Consider the following 24,880-nt stretch of genomic DNA (forward strand, 5'->3'; position numbering starts at 1 on the left):
TTTTCAAAATCACCTGTTATGGAATCACCCACTCTAAACTCATAAACGTCCATTAATTTAAATTTGTATTTTGCGGAATCACTCACTATGGAATCACCCACTTGCACAATAAATTAACAAGATGCCCGAAAAGGACAGGCGTCCCCATCGACTTTTTGCATAAGGAATCCACCTTGTGTATGAGCCCCAGCAACAAATATAATTTTACAAAATCCACCGCAAAACCTCACGGAATCCACCGTAGAATATGCCTCCTAGCATCATATTCCCTGGGTGGGATAGCAATTGTCCTCAATTGCTATTAGCTCAATGTGGAGCCAGCAGTGAAGGGTAATCACTTAGGTCTCGAGCGTGCATCCATTGGGTCTCAGCAATGAAGGGTAAGCACTTAGGTCTTGAGCGTGCATCCATTGGGCCTCTTCAACAAGATGATTTTTAAACTTAACCAAATATCTAGAATATCTACAGCCAGTTCTAGTTGTCATAAAGTCAGTATCTAGAATAGTTTCAGGTTCAAGGATTTCAGTTTCTTCTTCTAGCAAAGGAGGGTTTTCATAGATAGGATGTACAAGTAATTGCCCTCTAAAAGGTCGTAATAAACTAATATGAAAAGTGTTGTGGATTTTCCAATGTTGTGGTAATTCTAGTTTAAATGCATTGTCATTGATTTTGTAAATGATCTTGAAAGGTCCATAAAATCTAGGAGCTAACTTTATAACAGGGTGTTTGTCAACACTTTGTAATCTTTGCTTTTCAAAACGTAACCAAATATAATCATAAACTTTGAAACTCATAGCTTTTCTTTTCTTGTTGGCTTGTTTTGTGTATGATTGCTGGGCTTTCGCAATCATATCTTTAACTTCATAAAAAATAGTAGTATGCATGTTAGCAATATCATCAGTAGCTTGAACTTTGTTTGACAATGATGTAACAGGTGTATAGGTAATCTATATCCATAAATAATTTCAAATGGTGCTTTCTGTGTACCTGTATGTGGTGTGTTATTATATGCAAATTGAAGTAAATGTAAATGTGTATCCCATATTTGTGGTTTTGAAATTGTGTATGCACGTAAAAGATCTAAAATGGTACTATTAGTAGCTTCTGTTGGCCCATTTGTTTCAGGATGAAATGTAGATGAAAAATCAATCTTTGTTCCTAAATTAGCAAAAAAAGTAATCCAAAAATTATTATAGAATCTAGAATCACGGTCAGAAATAATAACTTTTGGTAAACCATGATTAGTGAAAACAGTTTTCAAAAACAATTGAGTAGCTTGAGATGCAGTTAACGTTTTCTTGCATGGAATGAAATATGCTTGTTTGCTAAACCTATCGACAATAGTCCAAATCATATCATGATTAGCTTTAGTGTTAGGCAAACCAGTGATAAAATCCATTGAGATCTGTTCACATGGTCATTCTGGAATTGGTAAAGGCATTAATAAACCATATTGTTTACCATGGTGTCATTTAACTCTTTGGCAAATTAAACATTTAGATACAAAGTTAGATACATCAGATTCCATGTGTGGCCAATAAAAATCTTCAAAGTTTACGCAAAGTAGAATAATTCCTCCATGGCCTTGGTATGGGGGACAATGAATTTCATGCAAAACAAATGATTGAAATGGAACAGTTACACATAATCTTTTTTCATAGAACATAAATCCATCAGTGTAAGACAATGAATCAATTGGAATCCAGTTATTTGAGACTAATTTATTCCAATCAGTTTGAAAACTAGGGTCTTGGTCGTAGGTATCTTTCATAGGGAGAAGAGAGTCAAAAGATATCACAGAGATATTATGAATAGTCGATCTTCTACTCAAAGCATCGGCAACAACATTCTCTTTTCTGGGTTGATATTGTATGAGTGGATGAAAACTTTGAATAAAAGCAGCCCATTTTATGTGTCGGTCAGATATTTGTGTTGACTAAGGACATGTTTAATACTTTGTTGGTCAGTTTTGATCATGAATTCTGATCCCATTAAATAGTGTTTCCATTGACGTAAAGCTTGTACTACAGCTAGCAATTCCTTATCATAAGTAGAATACTTAAGTTCAGAGGGTTTAAGTTTGTAGCTGGAGTAGGCTATGGGATGGGAATCTTGCATAAGGACTAATCATATTCCAGATCCACTAGTGTCAGTGACTACTAGGAAAAATGGTCTATTGAAGTCAGGTAATAGCAATACAGGAGCATGAGTTAAAGCATGTTTCAGTAAATCAAATGACTTTTGTTGATTGTCGGACCAATGATACACAATGCCTTTCTTTAATAATTTGGTCAAATGTAATGCAAGCAATGAAAAATTTCTCATAAATTTTCTGTAAAAGCTAGCAAGACCTAAGAAAGAATGTAACTCGTGCACATTTTTAGGTATCGGCCAATTCGAAATTGCTTCTATATTTTTAGGGTCAACTTTAATACCTTCAGATGAAACAATATGTCCTAGGTATTCAATTTGTGTTTGGAAAAATTCACTCTTTTTAGGATTAGCATAAAATTGATTCTCTTTCAATAATTTGAAAACCAAAGATAAATGTTCATAATGCTCGTTTTCATTCTTACTGAAAACCAATATGTCATTAAAAAAAACAATGATACAATGCTGATGCTTCAAAAATATGCAATTCATCATATGACTGAATGTGGTTGGTGCATTAGTTAAACCAAAAGGCATAACAAGGAATTCATAGTGTCCAAATTGTTAAGATCTATCTTGCTAAATATTGCAGATCCTTGTAGTTTGTCCATGAGATCATCTACCCTAGAAATCGAATATATATTCTTAACAGTGATCTTATTTAGGGCTTGATAATCAATGCACATCCTATAGGTATTCTTTTTCTTCTTTACTAATATGACAGGTGCACCAAATGGAGAACTATTGGGTCTAATGAGTCCTCGGGTTAACAAATCTTCAACTTGGGCTTGAATTTCTTTCTATTCAATTTGGTTATGTCTATATGGTGCTTTACATGGTAAATTGCTTATCTGCTTCTGAGAAAAAAAAACCGTCTTGTTGAAGAAGTGTCCCGGGTGGTCCTTCGCCTATAAAGATTGGTCCTTCGTGATCCAAGTGTGTAGTAGGGGATTATTCACTGGCAGGAATGCGCTGGTATTGATAGATTGCTGTGAGATTGACTGTAGAGCTCGATTGTTCCAGGAGCTCCGCCTTCGTGCGAGATGGTAAGTGATTGAAAGCCCTCAATCTCAGCTTTGCTCTGATACCACTAGTGCACAGATCGAATGTTGTATGCGTACGTAACGAGCGGCGGAAGGTCCCCAAGAACAAAAGAACTCTATTTTTACACATAAAACAAGAGAGAAGACTTGCACGACATGAAGCAAAAGACTGATTGGGTACAATCTCCCCCCATGCCTTGTGTGAGCGCTCCACAAAGCATGTATTTGATATATTATTCATCTTCAAGCTCAAAAAATAGCCCAATTTACAATTAGCATACTTTAGCTTTTATGTTTACTTTTGTCCCACTAAAGAACTAAAGCAATTGGGGGCCCAAAGAGTCAGGCTGTGCACAAATACAATGTCCAATAATAAATATTTAAATTGTGCATCCATGAGCATACAAATAATAAATAAATGTCAGGCACTTCAATAAATAAGCGCGTCAAAATAAATATTGGTGCCACGCCTAAGATGCATGCCCATAAAAAATGATATTTTTTTCTAAATAACTTGAATACACGCTATCGCTCAATGCTTCCCAATGCCACCGTTGCCTGCTCTACACATCAATTGAAGCATTCACAATTGTTAGAAAATAATAAAATTAAACTGACAAAAGTGAATACCTAGCAGTCTTCAGTTACAAAATAAATAAATTGGTTAGAACTCAGTCCGAACCTTAATTTATTACGAGTGTGCACTCTAAACTCATAAACGTCCATTAATTTAAATATGTATTTTGTGGAATCACCCGCTATGGAATCACCCACTTGCACATTAAATTAACAAGACAACCAAAAAGGACAAGCGTCCCCATCGACTTTTCGCACAAGGAATCCACCTTGTGTATGAGCCCCTGCAACAAATATAATTTTATGGCACCACAAAACCTCACGGAATCCACCGTGGAATATGCATCCTTGCATCACCTTACCAAGTATATCCTGTGCCATGAAGACAAACGAGACTGGATGCACGTTCTCGGGATACAATCGGGTGCAAGTGCATCCTAACGATAGGCATAAGATGGCATCCACCACCAAATGGGGAGTCTTTGCCTACATAGTCATGCCTTTTGGATTGACTAACACACTAGCCACTTTCCAATGACTGTTGTGTACAACATTCAAAGACATGCTGAGGAAGGAGTTAGAAGTCTTCGTGGACGACTTGTGCGTTCACTCTGCTTGGCAAGAACACTTAGGCATCGGTTTTTCAACAATATCGATTGTACCGCCTCTCATAGAACCCCTTAAAATGCCAGTTCTGGGTGAAACATGGATGTATCCTAGGACATGTGGTATCAAAGAATGGCATTGCCACAGATTTCTCAAAGATCAAGGTTATTGTCGATCTTTCACCCCCAGCTGATTACAAGGGTATTCAGTGCTTCTTTGGACATATTGGGTACTATCGACAATTTGTGTTAAACTACACATTGATTGCTAGACCTCTATATAAGCTATTGATTGTATTCAAATGGACCGCAGAGTGCCAACGCGTGTATGAGGAACTAAAAAAGGCTCTAACTGCTGCTCCGATACTATGAGCCCCAGATTGGACACTCACGTTCCATATGCACATTGATGTTTCAAAATTCACCGTACGAGCTGTGTTGTGCCAACCTGGTGAACACAACCTGGATTATCTAGTGAGCTTTGCTAGCACACAACTCACTTAGACTGAAATAAATTACTCGACAACGGAAAGAGAGGGCTTGGCCGTGGTATTTGCCATGAAGAAATTTTGACATTATCTTTTGGCTACACCTTTTACTTTCTTTGTCGACCATCAAGCCTTGCTGTATTTGGTTAATAAACCATGCACCACAGGACGCATTGCCAGATGGCTTCTTTTGCTTTTGGAATTCGACTTCTCCGTGGTAGTGCATAAAGGGAAGTAGCATTACATGGCTGACCATATGTCTCATATCCCCACGGGAGAAGTGACTGGACAAGGCATTGAGGATGAACTGCCCGACGCACACATATTCCGCTTATCCAACGAAAAAGATTTGTTTAAAGCTGAATTGACACCGTATTAGGCAGGCGACATAGTTCAAGTGCTTTAGCACGAGCTACTAGAACAACCGATAGAAAAGGCCTGCCTTAGGCAGCTTATCTTGAAAATACAACGCTATTAGTTGATAGCCAACTTTACAGGCTGGGGCAAGACGGGTTCCTGCGTAGATGCATGTGTGAGCATGAGATGGATGACATACTGATGGAGGCACACGGTGGAATTCAGGAGGACATTTCAATGGAGATGCAACAACTCACAAGGTGTTGCAATCCCAGCTGTGGTGGCCTACCCTCTTCCGAGATGGGATGCGATTCATGAAGCATTGTGATGAGTGCCAACGAACTAAAGTCCCTATCCCTAAAGATCGCATGGAGCTAACCCCAATTATCGCACAACAACCCTTTGAGAAATGGGGGATTGACTTTATCGGACCCATTCGTCTTGCAGCACAATATTCACAGGCTAAGTACATCATTGTGGCCACCGACTATCTAACCAAATGGGAAAAAGCACGAGCTACGAGAAAGAATGATGCTAGGACCACCGCTAAGTTCCTATGGGGGCAAATGATCTCACGATTTGACTTCCGCATCAAATTAGTTAGCAACCAAGGCACACACTTCATCAATGAAGTGATAGCTCACCTCCTGTCCTCCTTCCTAATCATCCATCGGAAATCCTCGCCTTACTACCCTTACGCAAATGATCAAGCCGAGTCGACAAATAAAATCTTGGTAAACATCTTGACTAAGGTCGTCTCTGCATCAGTGGTTGGGATAACAAATTGATGGCGGCCCTGTGGGCCTACCACACAGCTTACAAGACAGCGGTAGGTAGAGGCAATCCTTCCCTTGGAATTCTTTGTACCAAGCCTTAGGATCACCGTTCAAGAAAGATGGGATGGGAAGGGGGCATGGACGAAATGCTTGATTGAACTCGAGCACTTAACGGAAACTCGGCTTCTAGCCACCCATGTGCTCATATGTGAGAAGGCAAGATGCAAAAGTTGGTTGGACAAGCATGTCAAGCAATGTAGCTTCAAACGGGGTGACTTAGTACTATTGTACTTAGTCAAGGGACATAAGCAAAAGCTGAAGTTTTGAGGGCTAGGACCTTTTAAGGTTCGAACCATCAGCCGAACTGGCAACGTTAAGATGGAAACCCTAGAGGGTGAGGGCATAGGCTTCTTTAATGGCAGCCGCATAAAGAAGTATTTCCCTCCCACACACCCATTGCATGAGCCCCCAATGCTAGCACCTCCCATCCACGTACGAGTAGCCACTATCATTAAGGTGGATGGTGAGGATAAGGAAACAGTACCGCCAGCTTATCTATACATGACGATCACTGCTAAATGCACATGCATCATCAATGCATTGATCAATGAGGAAGCCGATTTTAACATCTTGACTCGTGACCATTAGACCCAAATTGGCAAACCGTAGTTGCAACCCTTTATTTCTAACCTCACCCCTTATGGAGACCAACCCTATACACACTTTTGGAAAAGTGCAAGGCTGTAGTTTCTATCGAGACTGAAAGCATGCCAATAATCTTCTATCTGTTGCCCAACACTAAGAATGCAGGCAGGGAATCGCCGTTAGGACGAACTTTCAAAAAGCAAGCCTCTTGCCATGTTGAGTATGAGTCACAATGTATCCACCTGGCCGTGGGTAACATCCGCATAGTTACAGCTTTTACCAAGGGAAGTGTGGCTCTTTCCAAGTCCACATAGCCACCGGTAGAGAAACCCATCTCCAAGTCTCGGGAAGGGGGTTGAGACTTGTCACAACCTACCCAGCCTCGAGGCAAGAAACCCACTAGAACCAACATTGAAGCCCATGAACCCCAATTCAAATGGATACCTAAACAAAGAGCACAACCTAGGAATAGAAACATGTGGCCTCACAAGGCTAAGGATCCGTACCCGAAACCTAGGAGGCTGAGATGAAACTATAAACATCAGTGTACAATCAAGCCACAATGGGTCCCCAAGGCCCTGTTGCAAGCACAAGGCTACTATGTGGGTAACACCTAGATTTGGCTGCCTAAAGCCCAAACATCCAAAGGCACTACCCAAACACCATCCTCAAGCTTGCCCACACGAAACGTCCTGTTAAAACCACTCAAACCACAAGCAACTCAAGCTGTTAAGTCCATGGAACCTCTAAAGCCTAGCTCAGCAGGGCATAAGCTAATATATCGGCCAAAATCACAACCTGTTACTAACAAACTGATCCCATCTAGTCCTAGTGATGCCCCCCCCAACCCTCAAACGCACCAAGTAGTGCATCACCTATAGCCACAACCACGCCCATCGAATATAAGGCCAAACTACAAACTCGTGAGCAAACCAAGCAACAACCACTAGCTACTGACCTCTCTAGCGTTGTCAAACCTCAACCACTTTCCGGGCTTAGACCCTCTTATGAGCGGCGCTCAATTCCAAGCTTGGCCACAGATTTAGCTGAAAATACTGGGGACGACTTGGTTGCTTGCCTCCGACGCTTGGACGCTACTTTCATGACATTGGCTAAAAGCTACGATCGACTAGATCTAAGACTCTTGGAAGAACCTATAGGAATGGAAGTGTGAACGCTCCCTTGCTCTTGGGAGGAGTCGGAATTTGTATTCGTTAAAGCTTTTGAAGCAGTTGTGGAGTTAATTGCAACCAAGCTATCCAAGGAACAAGCAACCAAACAATGTCTCATCACATCATATAGCAAGAGCACGATCATGGCCACAAACTAGGAAATTGAGAAGTTGCAATGGCTTGCCGATAACAATTCCCCCTTCTTGCAGAAATGGTATGCTCTACGATTGCAATGGGAGCTAGAGGGATGCCAAATAATGACCCATGCTGAACAACAACATACAATCAAAGTATCTGAATATGACCCAACCTATGTCGCTCCAACTTCATATAGGGTGTTGACTATTCTCCGTAATCGATCCATGGAAGACCACATTAAAGAATAGTCTTATATAGATCACATACTCACCAAGGAGGAGTTGCACGTTGCTAGCAGAGTGGCCTCTGGTGACTTCTTACTTGATGTCCTCACTTAATTACACATGTGGGCATCCGCCCTTTTGATATGGACAGCCATGCTTGATTAGAATATAATCCGAGTCTCTATGCCTGGCTCATGTGAAAGTAAAAAACTAAGATTGTGCGCTAAAGACCCTTCATCCTCTAACAATTTTATCCTTAGAAGGATTCTTTTCATTACAAAAGGGGAAGCGGTAAGGTGAATGAAACCAAACAGGGGTAAGGTGAATCAAACCAAACACATAAAGAAAACAATAAAGGAAAAGCACACACATTGCAAGGGTAAAATACAACAACTTGTGATTAAGGAAAAGGTCGATAAAAGTTAAAATGAATAGACTACTAGAAGGAAAAGTCTACTTCTGCACGCAAGCATTTCAGTTTGGCAAGCATGTAGTCGTTTTATGTTGCTTATTCTGAAAACCACTAATGATGAATATGGCTTCATGACAGGCACCTGATCCAAGAAAATCACAAAAAAATATTTGTCTAACACTTTGTTGATTTTTTGTACATTTGGAGGTTTGAAATAAAGAAGAGGGTGGGAACAACCTCTTGGGAAATCCAAGAAATCACCGGATGGAAATATTTCATGGACCGGTTTACCAAGGGGGGGTGAAGAGTAAAGATCAATGGAGGAAGGTGAAGGGAAAATGTGTAATGTGAAAATAAAAGACATGAAATGGATTTGGAGCCATCCAAAGGGCATGTGAGGCTCATAATGTCATGGCTTTGGAGCCTTGTGATAATTCAAACAAATGGGACCCTTCTTGGAAGCATCAGTGGAAGAAAAACTAGGCACATGATTTTGTAAGATTTTTTAAAAATACTTCCACTCCGATCCAAAAAAACTTTTTAGCATGAAAGTTATAGCGCGTGAGCTGAAGTTTTGGCTGGTATTTTTTTATATTTTTTTGGAGCTACGAGTCGGGAGATATGGCCAAAATGGTGGATGCCAACTTTTTCCAACTGCGGTGGAGATCACCTCCCAATTTTATACACACCCACACTTTCTTCTCCACACTTAACACTTCCATAAAACATCATTCATTAGACTCCCAACCCTTTCCCCTCTCTTCTCCTCTCTCGCAAGCTAATAAACCATTAGAATTCCCCTCCTAAATCACCCTCAAATCATCCTTAATTGTAGTAGTAATGTATGAATTCTCACTACTCTCTCTCCATTATTGCTAGATATTATCTTATTTTATGAAGATTCTCTATATTTTTTTATAGGATAGCTCTTGGACTCAAACTATGGGGGGGAGAATGGAGACAACTCACCTATGATAGGACTTGATTAAGTACAAAATTGGTCAACAAAACATCTAGATGGAGCTTCCACATTGGTGGAGCCGCCTTAATGCAGCTTTGGTGGTGCTAATTCCTATTCTATCTTAACCTCCTCCCTAAACACCCTCAAGGCCTATATAAAGAGGCCTTCTCCTTTGTAATTTGCAAGAGAGAGCCAAGAGGCCTTCTTCAGCCCTATTAAGCCTTCCCCATTCTCTCTCATGAGCCTATGCAGTTCATTCCCTTACTATAGCTTATGCATGCTCTACAATGTAATAAGCCCATGCTATTGGTGTCCATATTGTGTATATTGGTTATGTCTTGAGGGTTCTCTATCTCTTGTGCCCTCTTAAGTTTTATTGATTCATCTATTTTTTGTAGTTCTCTCTCTCTCTCTCTCTCTCTCTCTCTCTCTCTCTCTCTCTCTCTCTCTCTCTCTCTCTCTCTCTCTCTCTCTCTCTCTCTCTCTCTCACACACACACACACACAAGCTCCTCTCCCTCTTGCATAGCGTCCTAGTCTGCTTTTCCATGACTAGGTGGTGCCCTTACCTCATTCACTTTGTGGCAGCAGAAGAGAGTTTGACATAGTATAAAGGCTGCCATACCGAATTTCCTTCGTCAACACCCATCATGGCAGGCCAAGACAAGGCTAGCAAATTGCCTTTTTCAGAGGAAGAACAGTATGAACATTCGGTGGAAACGTGAGCCTCCAACCAGTTCAAATTCTGGCATATCTTCAACCTAGATGATGTGGCCATTGAAGAATGGGCGACAAGGCAGATCATCAAGCAATGCAATCTACAAAAATTCATGGAAGTAGTGAGCAAGGGGTGGACTACTTCCACTATGCAAAGTTCCTAAGGACTTTCCACAGAAACTGCAGCACCATAACTGTGCATGAGGGGGAGGGAACTCACCAAGTGCAGATTGAATTGACCTCGAAGCTGGTGGAAAAGGCATTGGGCATGGCAAACAAAGTAGAAAGGAAGCCAAAAAGAGACGTATATGCCTTACTAGGGATGGACAAGGTAAAAGTCCACACCAATGACAACATCAACTTGGTAGACATTATTGATCCCGAAATCCAACTCCAAGCCAAGATGGTGCACGTGCTATTTTCTAGACAAAGATACAACTCCATCATGATCTGCATCAACGTCCCCCTACTAGAGAGTGTCGCAGCAAAGTCGATGGATGAGGTCAACCTCAATAGGTTTGTGAGAAAGACCAGTGAGACCTCAGCCAAAGCCTTGGCAATAAGAGGGCAGCTCGTTGAAGGAGAATCTCTTGCCGCCAAAGCTAAAAGGAAAGCTTCGTCTTCAAAGGCTGCAACCATTGGATTCGGTGGGCTCCTCACCGCAATCATCAGGGAAGCCTTGGGATAGGGGCAAGAAGAAGGAGAAGAGGGGGTGGATGAAACACCCAGCAGGTCGCCACCTCACCAGGAACGGGAGGCACAATCCAATGAGAGAACTCTCAACAAAGAAGAGGAAAGCAAAGAACAAACTAGCCGGGGAAAAGCTAGGAAAATGAAAAAGAAAACTGCATAAGAACAACATGAAGAGGAGACAAGAAAAGGCGGACTTGCAAAAGACCCACAGGAAGTCCAGAAAGGCTGAGGAGGAAAGGAAGAGAAAGCAGGAAGAGGAGGAGGAGGAGTTGAGAAAAAAAGAGAAGGAAAACATGGCCCTCACCACGCACAGGTCCATTGACTAGTAGTCTAGGCACGATGAGCTAGAACCCGCGAGCCCCATCAGAGACGAGGGACCTAGCTCAAGTGCCTATGTGCCTGAATTCGTGCCACTTGCAGTGTAAGAAGGCAAGGGCAAGGCCCCAATCACCCCCATACCCACCCTCCTGATGCTCGCCATTACCACTGCCAACTCCACTCCTAGTTCTACAACCCAGGTGGATGCCAGCAACCTAATGGCTGTAGAAGGAACCCCCTTGGTAGGGACCAAAAGACTGGTTGTGGAAGACGTCGAGTCGAGGCGAGATCCTAAGAAGCAAAAGGTGGCATGCTCTACAACCTCTGTCCCCGCAACAGAGAGGTTGCCTGAAGAATACGATGAGTACATCAAAGAGCTCCTGTCTCAAATAGAGAGAGCCAAGGAGGAGAAGAGAACTGCGATAGCAAAGCTTGAAGCTGAAAAGGAGGCCATGACGGCATTCTACCTGGAGAGAACACTCCAAATGGCCATGGCCCAAAGGGAAGTCAATGAGCTGAAAGAGCAGCTACAAGGTAAGGAAGAGACAGAAGTTGAATGGTAGGTGTGCTTGAATGCAGAAATTGAGGCCACATAATGCCTAAGTCAGCACAATGAAGAGATTGTGGCACTTTACGAAGGTTTGCAAGCTCAAATGGAGAAACTCACTAAAGCCACAGAAGAGCTGGAGGAGCTAAGGGAGGAAAGAGCTTTGATAGTGCATCGGCTATGTGAGAGGTAGCCATTAGTGCTCACTTGGAACACTTGAACAATAAGCGGTCCGTGGTTCTTGGCGGTTGAGCTTGTGCTCGCCTCTACAATGGCATTCTCTGCCATAGGTGGCATGCTTGCATTGAAGACATGGATGCTAGGGCTACCATGTGTTGTCCTTAGAGGATTCCTTTAGATTTTTCATGCTATAGAAGGTTCTTGTAAGGTAAGTTGTGGCTGAAGTGATAATAGGTGTCCTAGTTGTTGCTGAAGTTGGCGGTATTCTTGGGATTCTCTTAGTGGGTTTGATAATCTTCTAATAAGGTTCCTTTGTGAAACAAAGGTCAAAAGTATTGGGTTGGGGATGGAATAACTTCAAGAGAAGCTGATGATGCATTAATCCTTCAAATCTTAAATGCCTACAATTGACAAAACTCTTGTACAGTCTCTCCATAGGGGACAATGATAGTCTTCTTATCATGCATAGAATATATTTTGTTGGTTTGGGAGACAGGTCAAAACCTAAAGTGTTGTCCCACACTTGAGGACCCAAACCCTGTATAGGTTGTGGTGTAGATATTATGTGAGTGCACATGAATACTTAGGTATTGCTTAGTTAGAAGATAGTTGTTCTATTTTCTCGTAGTAATGTTATTGATGTGAAGAGAAGAGAAAAAGCATTATAGCTGATTGAATATGCACTTGAAGAAGATTTTAAAGGCATCATCATTAGTTGAATGTCCTAAGAATAAGAGTCTCCAATAGTTGTAGTTGCTTAAAGAGAATGGCCTCTTCTTCCAATGCTTTTCTGCCTTGCTTTGTTGGGGCATTCATGTGATAAAAAGAAGAAAATGTGCAAGTGGCTCAAAGGGATAGGTCTACCATAGGCAAGGCATGCTTTCTAGGTATGTCTTGCCCTTAACGTGCCCTAAGTGAGTATATAGGGAATGAACAAAAGAGAAAGGGGACTAGGGATGGAGCCGATCATCGACCAAGGTCATTAGACATACCTAATTTGAGAACCTAGGTGTAACCTGTGATCCTACATACATTTTTATTTTGATTTTCTCTTTTTTTCTTTTAAAAATTTATACAATCAATACCCTACAATGGGGCTATTAGCCTTATATGAGAGATTAGAGGGATGGCAAAGATTAGGAAGGCTAAGAAGGACTACACATTGAGTAGGAGGTGTTTGATCCTTAAGTCTTGATTTACTATTGTGAAGAACTTGTTGTTGATGGAGTGTTTGAAGTTTTGGAGAGATGATTGAACTTGAGGTAATAGACAAGGTTTGAATTCGGCTCCTTGAGGTCAGCTTTGTTTTTGTATTATTGAAAGTCCTCATACATCCATGTCTTTAGTCTTTCTTGCATACATGAGGACTTCCATAGCTAGCTAACTTGATGCTTCTTTGTTGCTTCTTAAGTATATCGTTTACCACCTGTTTGTCTGTATTCACTTGATAAAAGGTGAGAGTATATGTAGCTAATTTCAACATGAACTTAAAGAAAATTTTGGACATTATTGTTGTTAATATCACTTACATATTTGTGTTGCTAATATTCAATTGCTTCTACTTGCTCCCTCCTTGGACAAATAATGTTGTAATGCTTCTGAGCATTGTCGGATACTACTAGTGTGGTGTGCATGAATGTTTTGATATTTTTGGTTTTTTTAAAAATAGATTCTATTGTATATGAAATTTTAATGCACAAGTGTTATGGATTATGGTACAAGGTTACTCTGCCAAGATGTGAGCCATTGATAGAAATTAGGATTGTATTGGAGTGCAACGTCATGTGTGTCAAGAAGTTGTGGTAATTTTGTCATTAAGGTTAGATATTCTACAACATCAAGTACCACTCCTCCTTGATTTAATCTACTCCCAACACGAAGCTCTTCTTCTATGAGGATTCTATCAAGTAAGGGAAGTTCTAAGAGAGGTCCAACTAGCATGAATTTTCATACAATGGCAAGGACTTAGAGGGAAGTTGAAGCTACATCTTGGGTCAATTTGGGATCTCGAGATGGCTCGTCTTTGCTTCAAAATGGTCATGAGCTAACTTCTAGGTTTCAATCATTGAGAGTCTTAGAGTATACCATACTTGCTCCAGTGAGCTACCATTCTATAATTTCTCTTTTAGTGCTAATAATTCCTTGATAATTTGGGAGCACAATGCACTATGTAATGTGGGGACTAAATGACATTCCTTAGCTTCCTCCTCAATGATGTCTTCGAAGGTCACCTAGGTGGCTGCAATATTGTTTGCTGAGATGTTCATGCTCTTCCCAAGATAACAAGCATGTTAAGAATTCCTCAAATTCCTTGGGGAGGATTCCAGCATTAGACTAGATATAATTGTGAGCAAGGAACAGGATTTTGTTACTCAATTCCTAAAGGTAGGCAGTCACTAGTTGATTTTCATTATGGGCAATTTCTACTACAATGTCCTTTAATCGTCTCAGCTACAAGTTAGGTTTCAACTGAGTTGAAGGCATTGGTTAACTTGAGATTGACTAGAGAGCTATTGACTCACTTGTGCTTATTGGTCTTGTGCTAGTATCACTCTTTTCCAAGGTATTCAGAGTATATTCCTTGGCAAAGTTGGTGGGTTTAGTTGCAGCTAGAAAGTGCGACTATTGTGGTTCCACATCTTGATGGGAAGTAGTAATTTTTTAGTAAATGGGTCTGGTGTTGGTAGTAAGTGATAGCAATTGTTGTTTTAGATATTAGGTGTATTTAGAAGGACTCTTGGGGTTAAATGACATGTGTGTTTCTGGGTCCTTGTGAATATGTCTTTAAGGATAGTGATTCATCCCTTTTAGAGCTTCTATTAATGATTCCTTTAGGAGGTATGGATTCTTGGCCTAGATCTATAGGATGATTACTCTTTGTACAAGGGATGTTTTTGGATGGTGGTTGAAAGCTCAACATCATGGACAATTGATAGCACTCGTAGGAATGTACGAGTAATACGTGTGGAATCATGCAAGGAGGTCCAAAAAAATTTCCTTTGCTTAGCTATTGGCATTAGTCAGTGGCTGACTTTAGTTGCCAGATTGCGGTTAGAATGCCATTTGTGCTCAAAGATACCTTATCCATTTCCATTTCATGCTAATGCTTCTATCTGTCTCATGAAAGGTGGTGTAGAAAGAGGGAATTAAATGCAACTCTTTAGCTATGGCCTTTGGCATACATTTTGTGAGTTTTTCAACAATGGTAATGTAGGGATAGCAAATATGTTGTTGCTTATCCCATATCAATGAATTTTTTGAGTTGTTTGTGCTCATCCATTTGTTTCCCAATAGTGTAAATGTATGCTCATGTGATTGATGTTAGCTTTGCATCTAGTTGGAATAAATACTTCATTGCTAGCTCATTGGTCTATTATGATATCTCACCAGCCATCTCCTCAAGAATTTTCTTTCTATGCCTAGGCTTGAGGTGTATAGGGGGTTTTGGATGTGATGAATATGTATTATGAGTCATCACTTCTGAGAGTGGACTGGGTTTGTCCCTCTCAGTGGATATGGCCTCTGTCATGGCCAAAGGCTATGAATAGTGAGATCCGTTGGGAAGTAGTAGTAGTTGAGTCAAAGGACTAGCTACTTTTGTTAGTCGAGGTAGATTGCTTGGTCAAATCCCTATCTTGCGTGGGTGTGGCTACACAAGGCTGCTACTATTAGGCTTCATGTTTCTACTTAGGTGAGAGCTTTTAGGAGACTTAGGACTCCTAAGTGGGCTAGTTGGTGCCTCTAGTGGTTGCTCGTTGCTTCTTGATGGTATTACTTTTTTCTCATTTGAGCATTCATGTGCAGTTAGGGTAGTACCATAAGGTGGGCACTTGGGCGCCTCTTTTGCAGTTGGTGTCCCATGAGTTGTGACCAACTTTTCCTCGGATTTGACAACAGTATGAAGGGGTTGTACTTCAATCAGGTTAGGCTGATTCTCCTTTTTCTAATAGGCAAAGTTTGGTTTCTTGGTTCCTATCTTCACTGATTCAATCTCCTAAATGATTTTTATCCTAGACTGTGATCCATACTTAGGTCGTTTCCTTGCTTTGGGTGAATTATGAGCTATGACTGACTGAGGTGGTGGCGCAGGTGGTATGGGTAACCAAAACCATCGATTTCTTGCATAATACCCTTGAGCATGTAGCAATTCTTTGGATACCCATCATGGCATTGTGTTAAGGTCTCTACTGGAGTATATGGTGGTATCTCTAGGATCTTCATCTCTTTTTGTATGGTGGTTTGTTTTTGGCAATATTAGGAATTATATTGGAGTTGTTTCGCAGGGAGTGTAGAATTTAGGAGGTCTATTATATGTTTTGTCCACTTTCACAAGTGTAGTCTCTTGGGTCTCTCAATTATACCTGTGTATGTCTTTATCTACGACAAAGGTAGAGAATATTGCAACTAGTAAGGCCCATAGAAAAGTTATATGGCTTACTCATCTAGTGGGAGACTTAGATATTACATGAGAGGTGCCTACATTTCATCATGATAGCCATAGTGCCATTTAGTTGTTGACATAGAATCCAATTTTTCATGCAAAGATAAAACACGTTGAGGTGAAGCATCACTTCATTAGGGAGGTGCTTGAGGACATTCACATTGAGTTTGTTGAGATCCATATACTGATGGCAACCCAGTAGATCCTCTCATGAAGAGTTTACCTTTTGAGCACTTTACACATTGTAGAGTGATAATGTGCATTGGACAATATCTTCACTTTTTTCTTATACTCCCATAAAGATGCATTGGCCTTGAAGTGGGAGGTTATTGGGGGTAAAGGCCAATGGCCTATAGCCAGGAAAGCACCCCTTGTATATGCACATATTGTATGGTCATGTATAAGCAAAGATAACAAATATAAGTGTACCATTCATTTTGTATCCACATAACTCTCTTGTGTGATGCTCTCTCTCAACCCTCTTGCAATTCATAGCTTTTACCTTGCATCCCACCATTTGTTAACTCTCAAAGAGAGAGTGGATTAGTATAGTCAATTATGCACTGTTTAACTTAGTAGGCCACTTTCCTTTATGTTGTATATTATCTATATTTTGTGTATATTGCATTGTATGTGAAAGAAGAAGAAGAAACCAGTAAGAAAATGTTTTGGCCTCCATCTCTCTTCTTGTGATCTTGAGTGAGCTTCCTCTTGTGTGTATGGCGTGTGTTTGGCATAGCAACTCAAGCAAACCCCCCCACCACGTGATTCTTGACACAATTGTTATCTCGGTCACCTTGCATGGTTGTCTTTTAGACTCCATTTGGCAGTGTATCATTTGAGGCATAAATTGATAGCACTCTACTTGCTTTACTAGGGGGATGAGTGTATTGAATGGTTTTAAAAGAGGGGGGACTCAAAGACGTTATACATATAGATCTAGTTCTAGACAACAACATACTTAAGACTAGGAGGCTACGTATATTCTTTAATAAATTATTAGAACTTTGTGGAGTGAGTTGTATGATTATAGAAAGATATGGTTAGACTTAAGGAGACTAAAAGAATGTAGAGCATATGCTCATCATACATGCATTACATATGAACCTTGTTGATAGAAGTAGGGAGGATGTAGTTGCGTGTCTATAGTAAAAGTATCGTTTCAATCATTATAGTTAGTTGCTAGACTATATGGGATTTAGTAATAAGAAGGAAGACACTTTGTTACACTTAGTATTACCATCATGATAGGAAAAACAAATGCCTTCTTATGTAAATAAAATATTCATTTTAAAAAAATTGCATGAACCTTATGATTAAGCTGAAAAGGGGAGATCATTATGCTATAGATTGGTTAAATATAAAAAAGAATCACCATTTCAAAATGATTAAAGACATAAGTCATGTTTAAGTTGAATGCCTAGTATACTACCATGAAATACGATAGCGATACATGTATGTTTAAACTAGCGAATCTTATTATTGACAAAGACTGGAATGAGCTACTTTAGAACTCTAAGAGAAAGTGCAAATACAATATGTAAGCTAATTTGAAATCCTTGCCACCCACGAGACTTATTGCTGCCCATGGATACTTAGGGAAGCTACGTTACTAAATAATAACATCAAAAGTATCCTAGTTGCAACATAACAGTCCTTGGTTGCTATTGTCTAGTTCTAGCATATAGCCTTAAGCTAATTAGGCCCTGAATCATTATGATTACCCATAGTATTGGTTACTACTGCTTAGTGGTTGAGAACATATAATATTGATCGAGAAAGATGGCAAAATGCAATGGAGTGCTTGTAAACATATTGGTGGAACAAACAACAAAATAAGAGTGATTGAGAAAGCTAGGGAGAACTAGAGAGGTGCAAGGCTAGGTAATGCAGACAATGAGAAATCTGTAGCACTTGAATATGAAAAGATGGCAAACTCATAGTGCCATTGCGGTCCACAAAGTAAGCCTACAAATTCTAAGTCCCATAGTGATTTCAATAATAGTTGTGGCAATACTAGAGTAGATCAAGCACCTGCATAAACCAGCACAAGCCATAATAGAACCAATAATTGTGAGCCCATGGTAGTTACCAAATTTCTAGATTATTTTAAGTGGATGGCTACATAGAGATGAGCTATTTCTTAATACCATTAGCTACATTAGATATGGAAAATGATGTAATGCTTGTATCAAAGAACTAGGCATCAAGGGACATCAAGTCTAGTTGTTATAGCCCATGTGGCTTCTTGAAGAAGAAGCCCATGAATAGATAGGCTAAAAGCAACATGATCACCTCCTTAGTTTCAAAAAAATGCCATGAAAGGAGCATGCTAGTCTATAGAGTAAAGCCTTTACAAGTAATGTATCCACAAAGAGCGAGAGGGGAGCCATCTTAGCATGAAAGCTTGAGGATTGTCCCATAATTTAGTCATTGCATAACAAGTAAGCTATGCTCATTTTAAGAAAAAGAGGGTTGAGGATTATAGTAGCCCTTTTTGTAACCATACAAACCCTAAAAAAGGGATCCAAAGTCCAAAGTATAGTTTCCTTTGGAAAAGGGATAATTATTTCCCAATGTAAATTAGCAATAGTGCTTATTAAAAATTTAAATAAAAGCAATAATAATGAGCATGTGTGTGTGTGTGCGCGCGTGTGTTTGTGTGTGTGAATTATGCATAATGAGGGTTATTGAGAGCACATCATAGTGTAGAGAGAGAGAGAGAGAGAGAGAGAGAGAGAGAGAGAGAGAGAGAGAGAGAGAGAGAGAGAGAGAGAGAGAGAGAGAGAGAGAGAGAGAGAGAGAGAGAGAGAGAGAGAGAGAGAGAGAGAGAGAGAGAGAGAGAGAGAGAACATGTCATGTTATAAAAATTTTCTCTAAGTTTTAAGTTTTATATGGTATTGTTAAATAATGGAATCAAATATTTTTATGATAGATCAGGATAATTGGGGACAAGTGTCATGTAGGCTCTTCGATCCAAATCTAGGGCTTTGGTTCATAAAGATAGACGAGGGTGATGGATTCAAAATAAAAAGTTATGCAAGAAGAGATTGATTAAGAGTAGCCAAGGGCAATTTCTCATGATGACACCACTCTATGTGTGCATGCGTCTATGTGTTTGTTTGTTGTTTTAAATGTGCGAAGTTTGTTCTTTGTAGTTTTTTGCTAGCAAAAGGAATAAGTTGTGCGACTACTTCCATTTACTTGCAATTAATGAGAAGCAAGGAATTCAAAGATTTGTGAGCTTCCTAATGATGTCAACCGCACAATGTGCGACTCCACTACTTCAAAATGGATAAAACAAAGTCACGATCAAATCCATTGAAGGCTAATATGAAGTTCAGCAAGAATGACAAATTGAAGGCTACAAATCCAATTTACTAAAACTAGGGAAGCACTAAAGCAATTGCACGGATGTGATCAAAAGGTTTTTGAGAAATCTTGTACAAAGAATTGACCGTGGATCAAAGGATCACAAGGCAATTCAATTGGATCTCCATTTGATATGCAAATGTGGAATGGGCCAAAAGCATTGGTAGAAGTTTAATAAGTGGGATCTACAAAAATCCCATCTCAATCTAAAAGTGAAATAAGGAGGAACTACATGATAATGACAAGGATCTATTGTGTAACTTGTCTACTATTTTGGTAATGGAGATCACATTTACACCTCAAGATTGATCTTGGCAAACATCCAAGTAGCATCTACTCAAATAAACAAGTTGCATACAACTAACAAGGAATCCAATATTTCAACCAAGGATAAAACACATTTAGATGAGATATCATTTTGTGACAAAGAAGTTGCTTGAGTGCCATAACAAATAGAGCTCGAGTGATACCCAAAACAAGTTTGCAACACTTTTCAACAATGGTGGATCAAACTCTTGTTTGCTATGTGAATGCATCTCATGTTTTTAAGAGGGCATATGAAAATGCAAGTTGCACATATGTATGCTATTTTCCATACATTTCTAAGATGTGTTAACCCTAACTCCAAAAGGTTCTCATAGTTATGTATTGTGCATGACAAATATCATGTACGCCATCTCTAGATATTTTCTTATTCATGCCCTTGTATACTTTAAAAACATAGGCTCATGATTTCTAGTAGGAGTTCATAGATGGCCCTTACTAATGCAAATACAAAAACTCACCTTAGAGAATAGTTCAAAATGGGAGTTGAGTTTCATGAATGATGCAAACAAGTGACCTAAAAAAACAATTAGAGCCTTGAAGCAAGGCCAACACATGGATTGCAAGATATTTGCTCTAGTTGAGGACAACATAAGCCCTCTAAAGTCATTTGCTTAAGGTGCAATTACTAAATGGACCTAAGCTACTTAAACGCAAATAATACAAACTCCATTGATAAATCCACCTTGGATCATCACTCAAAGTGGAGAAGGAAACGGGCTCTCTCCACTAGCACAACTTGTACTTCTAAGACTATGACACAAGTGCTTAGTTTTAATGACATGGTGCTAATGTGATATAGGTGCAAAGCAAAGTGAACCAAGAAAGAGCTTAATGTGAGAGAAGAAGGGGATCCAAAATCAAGCTAAGCCACCAACATCACAATCCACTCACTTTTGTATGAATCTATCAACAATCAAACACTTATACACTCTCAATACTTCAAGTCAGTTTTGGCCCTTCGATTTGTCGGAGGGTGCCAAGGACACTACTCTAAGTTCCTTGAACGTGATACTGCTTTTGCTTGTCTAGTATTATAGATACCCTCTCGTCACAATATCATGATATACATCACTTTGTGATATGATAAGATTTTCCACAACCTCTCACTTCTTAAGAGTTGCTCCCATGTATATAAGGGTTCTAAAAAGAATGCAAGTCTTAAAAGATTGATAATTTGCCTAAGGCTCCATGGGCGTATAAGGTGGTTAAGAACAAAACGATTTAGCTCGATGCCCCACTTGCCTTCGGCCTCAAGGAAATTGGAGGCCCTCACCCTCTCATGTTCACTCAAGTGCACTCACCATTCCCACTTTAGATATTTGATGGGAAGGCTAGGGTTGCTAAATGATGCTTAAGTGTATGTGATAGAGTCCCATGCCTTGCTGAGCCTAGTCTGTGGAGGGGTACATAAGAAGTTATTGACATTTTTCCATGTCGAAAAAGGGGCTCTTTTCCTTTTTTTTGCTTATAGTATTCAACATTATGAGCTTCTTCTTGGGAGGTACTATATACCTAGCTAGTGGCTAAGTACGATTGAGGGTGGACTGTCAATAATTGCACGCCCCCAATTGCTCCTGACTAGCGATGCAATCCCTCCCTCGTTCTCATAGAACCTCATGATGTTATTGAAAATCACTTTGGGAATTATAATGGGAATTTGTCTAAAACTTATTGTGGTACCTCCAATGTATTAGAGTGGGAATTTGTCTAAAACTCATTGTGCGGACCTCCCACATAGAACCATAGTCAGGGTGTTGGGAGGGACATACCCTAGGGGCCAAAGAAAGCCAGCCGTCGGATCTGGGAAAGATCGGACGGCTCGGAGGCTGGTGTGCTTAGGTGAGGGTCTTTCCTCGATCTTCACTGGTCCCTTCTCTCTCCTTCTCCTTCTACTTCTTCTTCTTCTCTCTCTGTCTCTCTTTCTGAGCGAACGGGAAACCAGGTGTAAGGAAGGAGGGTTGTGCATTTCCTGCCTCTGCACACTCACTCAGACACCATGACGGCCGAGGAGAGCGCTGCTGACCTCGCCTCCGAGCTCGAGCAGCAGAAGCTCCAGGTATTCTTCCCTTCTCGTTCTGATCTTATCGTCGCGCTTTTTCTCATTCCCAGCTGTCTTTTGTGTCGCGTTTGCGCAGAATTTCTCATCTCTTTCTAATCCTTCTGTTATCTTCCTGCCTTAAACCCTAACATTTGCCCGCCTGATTTTCTCGTGGATCTCGACGAGCTCTTCGTGGCTTGCTTTTCATCAGATTGGCAGTTTGGTAGCTGATATTCGTTTCTCAAACCGGCCTTCGTTTTCGTAGATTGTTTATATCAGTCACTAGCAGGAAAAGTAGCTCATTGATTGCAATAATTTTAAGCAGGACCATTGGTACATGGACTAGAAACAGGGTCTCTTATGGCGGCCCGCCTTTGCCATTTTTTTGTTATAGTTGAATGTCGAACGGTTTTGATAATGGTGCGTGGGCCCCTTTCATTTTGTCTGGTGGGGTTTTCTCTAGATTTTGCGTACCTTGACCTGTTGTGCTCCCTTTGGGAATCCATGGTGTCTAACCTTGGATCAATGCAGAAAATTTCTGCTACTAAAAAGAGCTAATTTGCTTCTAAATGATGTTCCATAGTGTCTTCCTGGGATTGTAGTCTAACATTTTCTCCACTGTTAGGATGATCCACTGGTTGAGGACCATGATGATGATGACGACGAGGATGATGATGATGATGATGCCCCTGAACTAGATGGTATTTCACTTGGCTGGTGTGCTGTATGATGATCATAGTTACATGACTGCGTTTTAATTTTGGCTCTCCACTATGTCCATTATTGCAGGGGAAGATGGTGGCCTTGCCAACGGGAAAGGGAAACAGAGTCGCAGTGAGAAGAAAAGCAGAAAAGCAATGCAAAAGCTTGGCATGAAACCTGTGTCTGGTGTCACCAGAGTGACAATAAAGAGGAATAAAAACGTTAGACATCTGGTCTTTGGCTTTTCATTATATTGACGTTCAGTTTCTGGTTGTTGCTTGATGTATCTTCAATTTTATCTGTACACTGTAGCATCTAAGTATCTATTGGTTGTCTGCATGCTACAGATATTGTTTGTTATTTCAAAACCTGATGTATTCAAGAGTCCAGCCTCAGATACTTACATTGTGTTCGGAGAAGCAAAAATTGAGGACCTCAGCACTCAATTACAGACACAGGCTGCTGAACAGTTTAAAGCCCCCGATCTGTCACATGGAATCGCGAAATCATCTGCAGCTGAGCCTGAAGATGATGAAGAGGTGGACGAGACTGGTGTTGAGCCTAAGGATATCGAGTTAGTTATGACACAGGCTGGAGTATCACGATCTAAAGCAGTGTCTGCTCTGAAGTCTGCCAATGGGGACATTGTTACTGCTATCATGGAGTTGACAAACTAGACATCAGTGCTACTAAGTGTGGGCTTTGGGGTCCTGAGGTGCATTTTGATGTGGTTTAGTGTCAATTTTCTCTGGACTATCTGACTGAACACAGTTTTGTCCCTAGATAAATGTACTAATGGTAGAGTAATATTTCAGATCTATTCTACTCATGATCTGGGGCTTTGTTAATTTTCTCATGATTGATGAGAGCTACATGTTAATGCTATATCAGTTTTGCAGTTTTGTTGAGAAACTGTGCCTAGGATCTGGCTATTGAAAAAGTGGTCAATATGGTACTAATTGTGGGTTGCAAAATACTGTTTTTTGGAAAGGGCACTATCCTTCAGGTGTCAAAAAGGTGGCGGTTTGTTAAGAATTCTTTTGAATCTATGGAAAGTGTACCAATTAGACAGCAAATCTTGAGAAGGTGGATTTGTGATTCAATCTTGGGTTACATTTTGGTAGCATGCTTCATTGTGTTGGTGAGTGAAATGTTGTATGTACTGATGATTGACACATTAGTTGAGCTGTCCGCTGATTATGTAGCAAAGGTAAATCTGCTCAACATACGTTATCTGTTTGTCTGTGTATGAGAGTGTTGGCCATGTTTTTGGAAAAACTGGATCGCACAGGAAAGGATGCTTCTGCTCTTGTTTCTTCTATGTACATTGTGTTCAATAAAGATTATTGTCAATGATTTGCAGTTTTGTAAAGAGACCTGGTTTAACTGGGGAGAAATGTTTTCAATGGCATACGCCATACTGTTTATTTTTACTGGGGTTGATTGAAGAATGTTTCTCCCTCTCCCCCTCTGGCTGAGGGATCTTCAATTTCTGACCAACTAGGTCAAGACTTGCCAAATTTGCTGCAAAGCAAGAAGCTGGTGTTTGTTGGGTTCCTTGGATTGTGCACATTGGGAGGTTCTGGATTTTGTGTTGAATGGTTGTGCTTGAGCAACTTGCTGTTAGCCACGAGCTTATTCTGCTATGACAGTCGCTTGCAGGTGACAATAAATGATATGATCAGTGCTTGATATGATGGACGGAGCATGCTTATGACTGTCTTATTTGGGAAATGTAAAGTATGGATGGACTATAACTGGTGGAATGGTGCACAAATAAACCTTGTGGGGAAAGTAAACCTTGGAACACCTTGAGAACGGGTGATTGCCAGAGATTTTCCAATACACTTCGGTAGATAGTACAAATGTCTTCTCAAGAAACACTAATTCGCAAGTCCAAAGTTGTGAAATCTTTAGAGAGGTGCTATCTTTTGAGTGAGTGGCCTTTTCTCAAGGCAAGTCAACCTTTCATTGCCTTGTTGCCAGGGTGCATTTGAT

The 24,880-nt window shown here is 40.3% G+C and overlaps 1 protein-coding gene across 1 annotated transcript; it reads left to right on the forward strand.

The window, feature by feature from the left end:
- Nucleotides 1-22,031: 22,031 nt before the first annotated feature.
- LOC148031462 (nascent polypeptide-associated complex subunit alpha-like protein 1) lies at nucleotides 22,032-23,794 on the forward strand. Its single transcript, XM_087685003.1, has 4 exons — nucleotides 22,032-22,198; nucleotides 22,806-22,881; nucleotides 22,970-23,103; nucleotides 23,230-23,794. The coding sequence occupies exons 1-4, from the start codon at nucleotides 22,139-22,141 to the stop codon at nucleotides 23,557-23,559; spliced, it is 600 nt and encodes a 199-aa protein (XP_087541129.1). The 5' UTR covers nucleotides 22,032-22,138; the 3' UTR covers nucleotides 23,560-23,794.
- Nucleotides 23,795-24,880: the final 1,086 nt, after the last annotated feature.

The sequence above is a fragment of the Lygodium microphyllum genome, chromosome 9, assembly GCF_053477565.2.
Source record: "Lygodium microphyllum isolate KBCC chromosome 9, Lygodium_microphyllum_v1.1.10, whole genome shotgun sequence".
NCBI lineage: Eukaryota > Viridiplantae > Streptophyta > Polypodiopsida > Schizaeales > Lygodiaceae > Lygodium > Lygodium microphyllum.

Excerpts from the sequence above, each read along its gene's own strand:
- LOC148031462 (XM_087685003.1), top strand. The coding sequence starts at position 22,139 with ATGACGGCCGAGGAGAGCGCTGCTGACCTCGCCTCCGAGCTCGAGCAG. Across the intron at positions 22,199-22,805 it reads TCGAGCAGCAGAAGCTCCAG|GATGATCCACTGGTTGAGGA; the intron begins GTATTCTTCCCT and ends CTCCACTGTTAG. Across the intron at positions 23,104-23,229 it reads CAATAAAGAGGAATAAAAAC|ATATTGTTTGTTATTTCAAA; the intron begins GTTAGACATCTG and ends TGCATGCTACAG.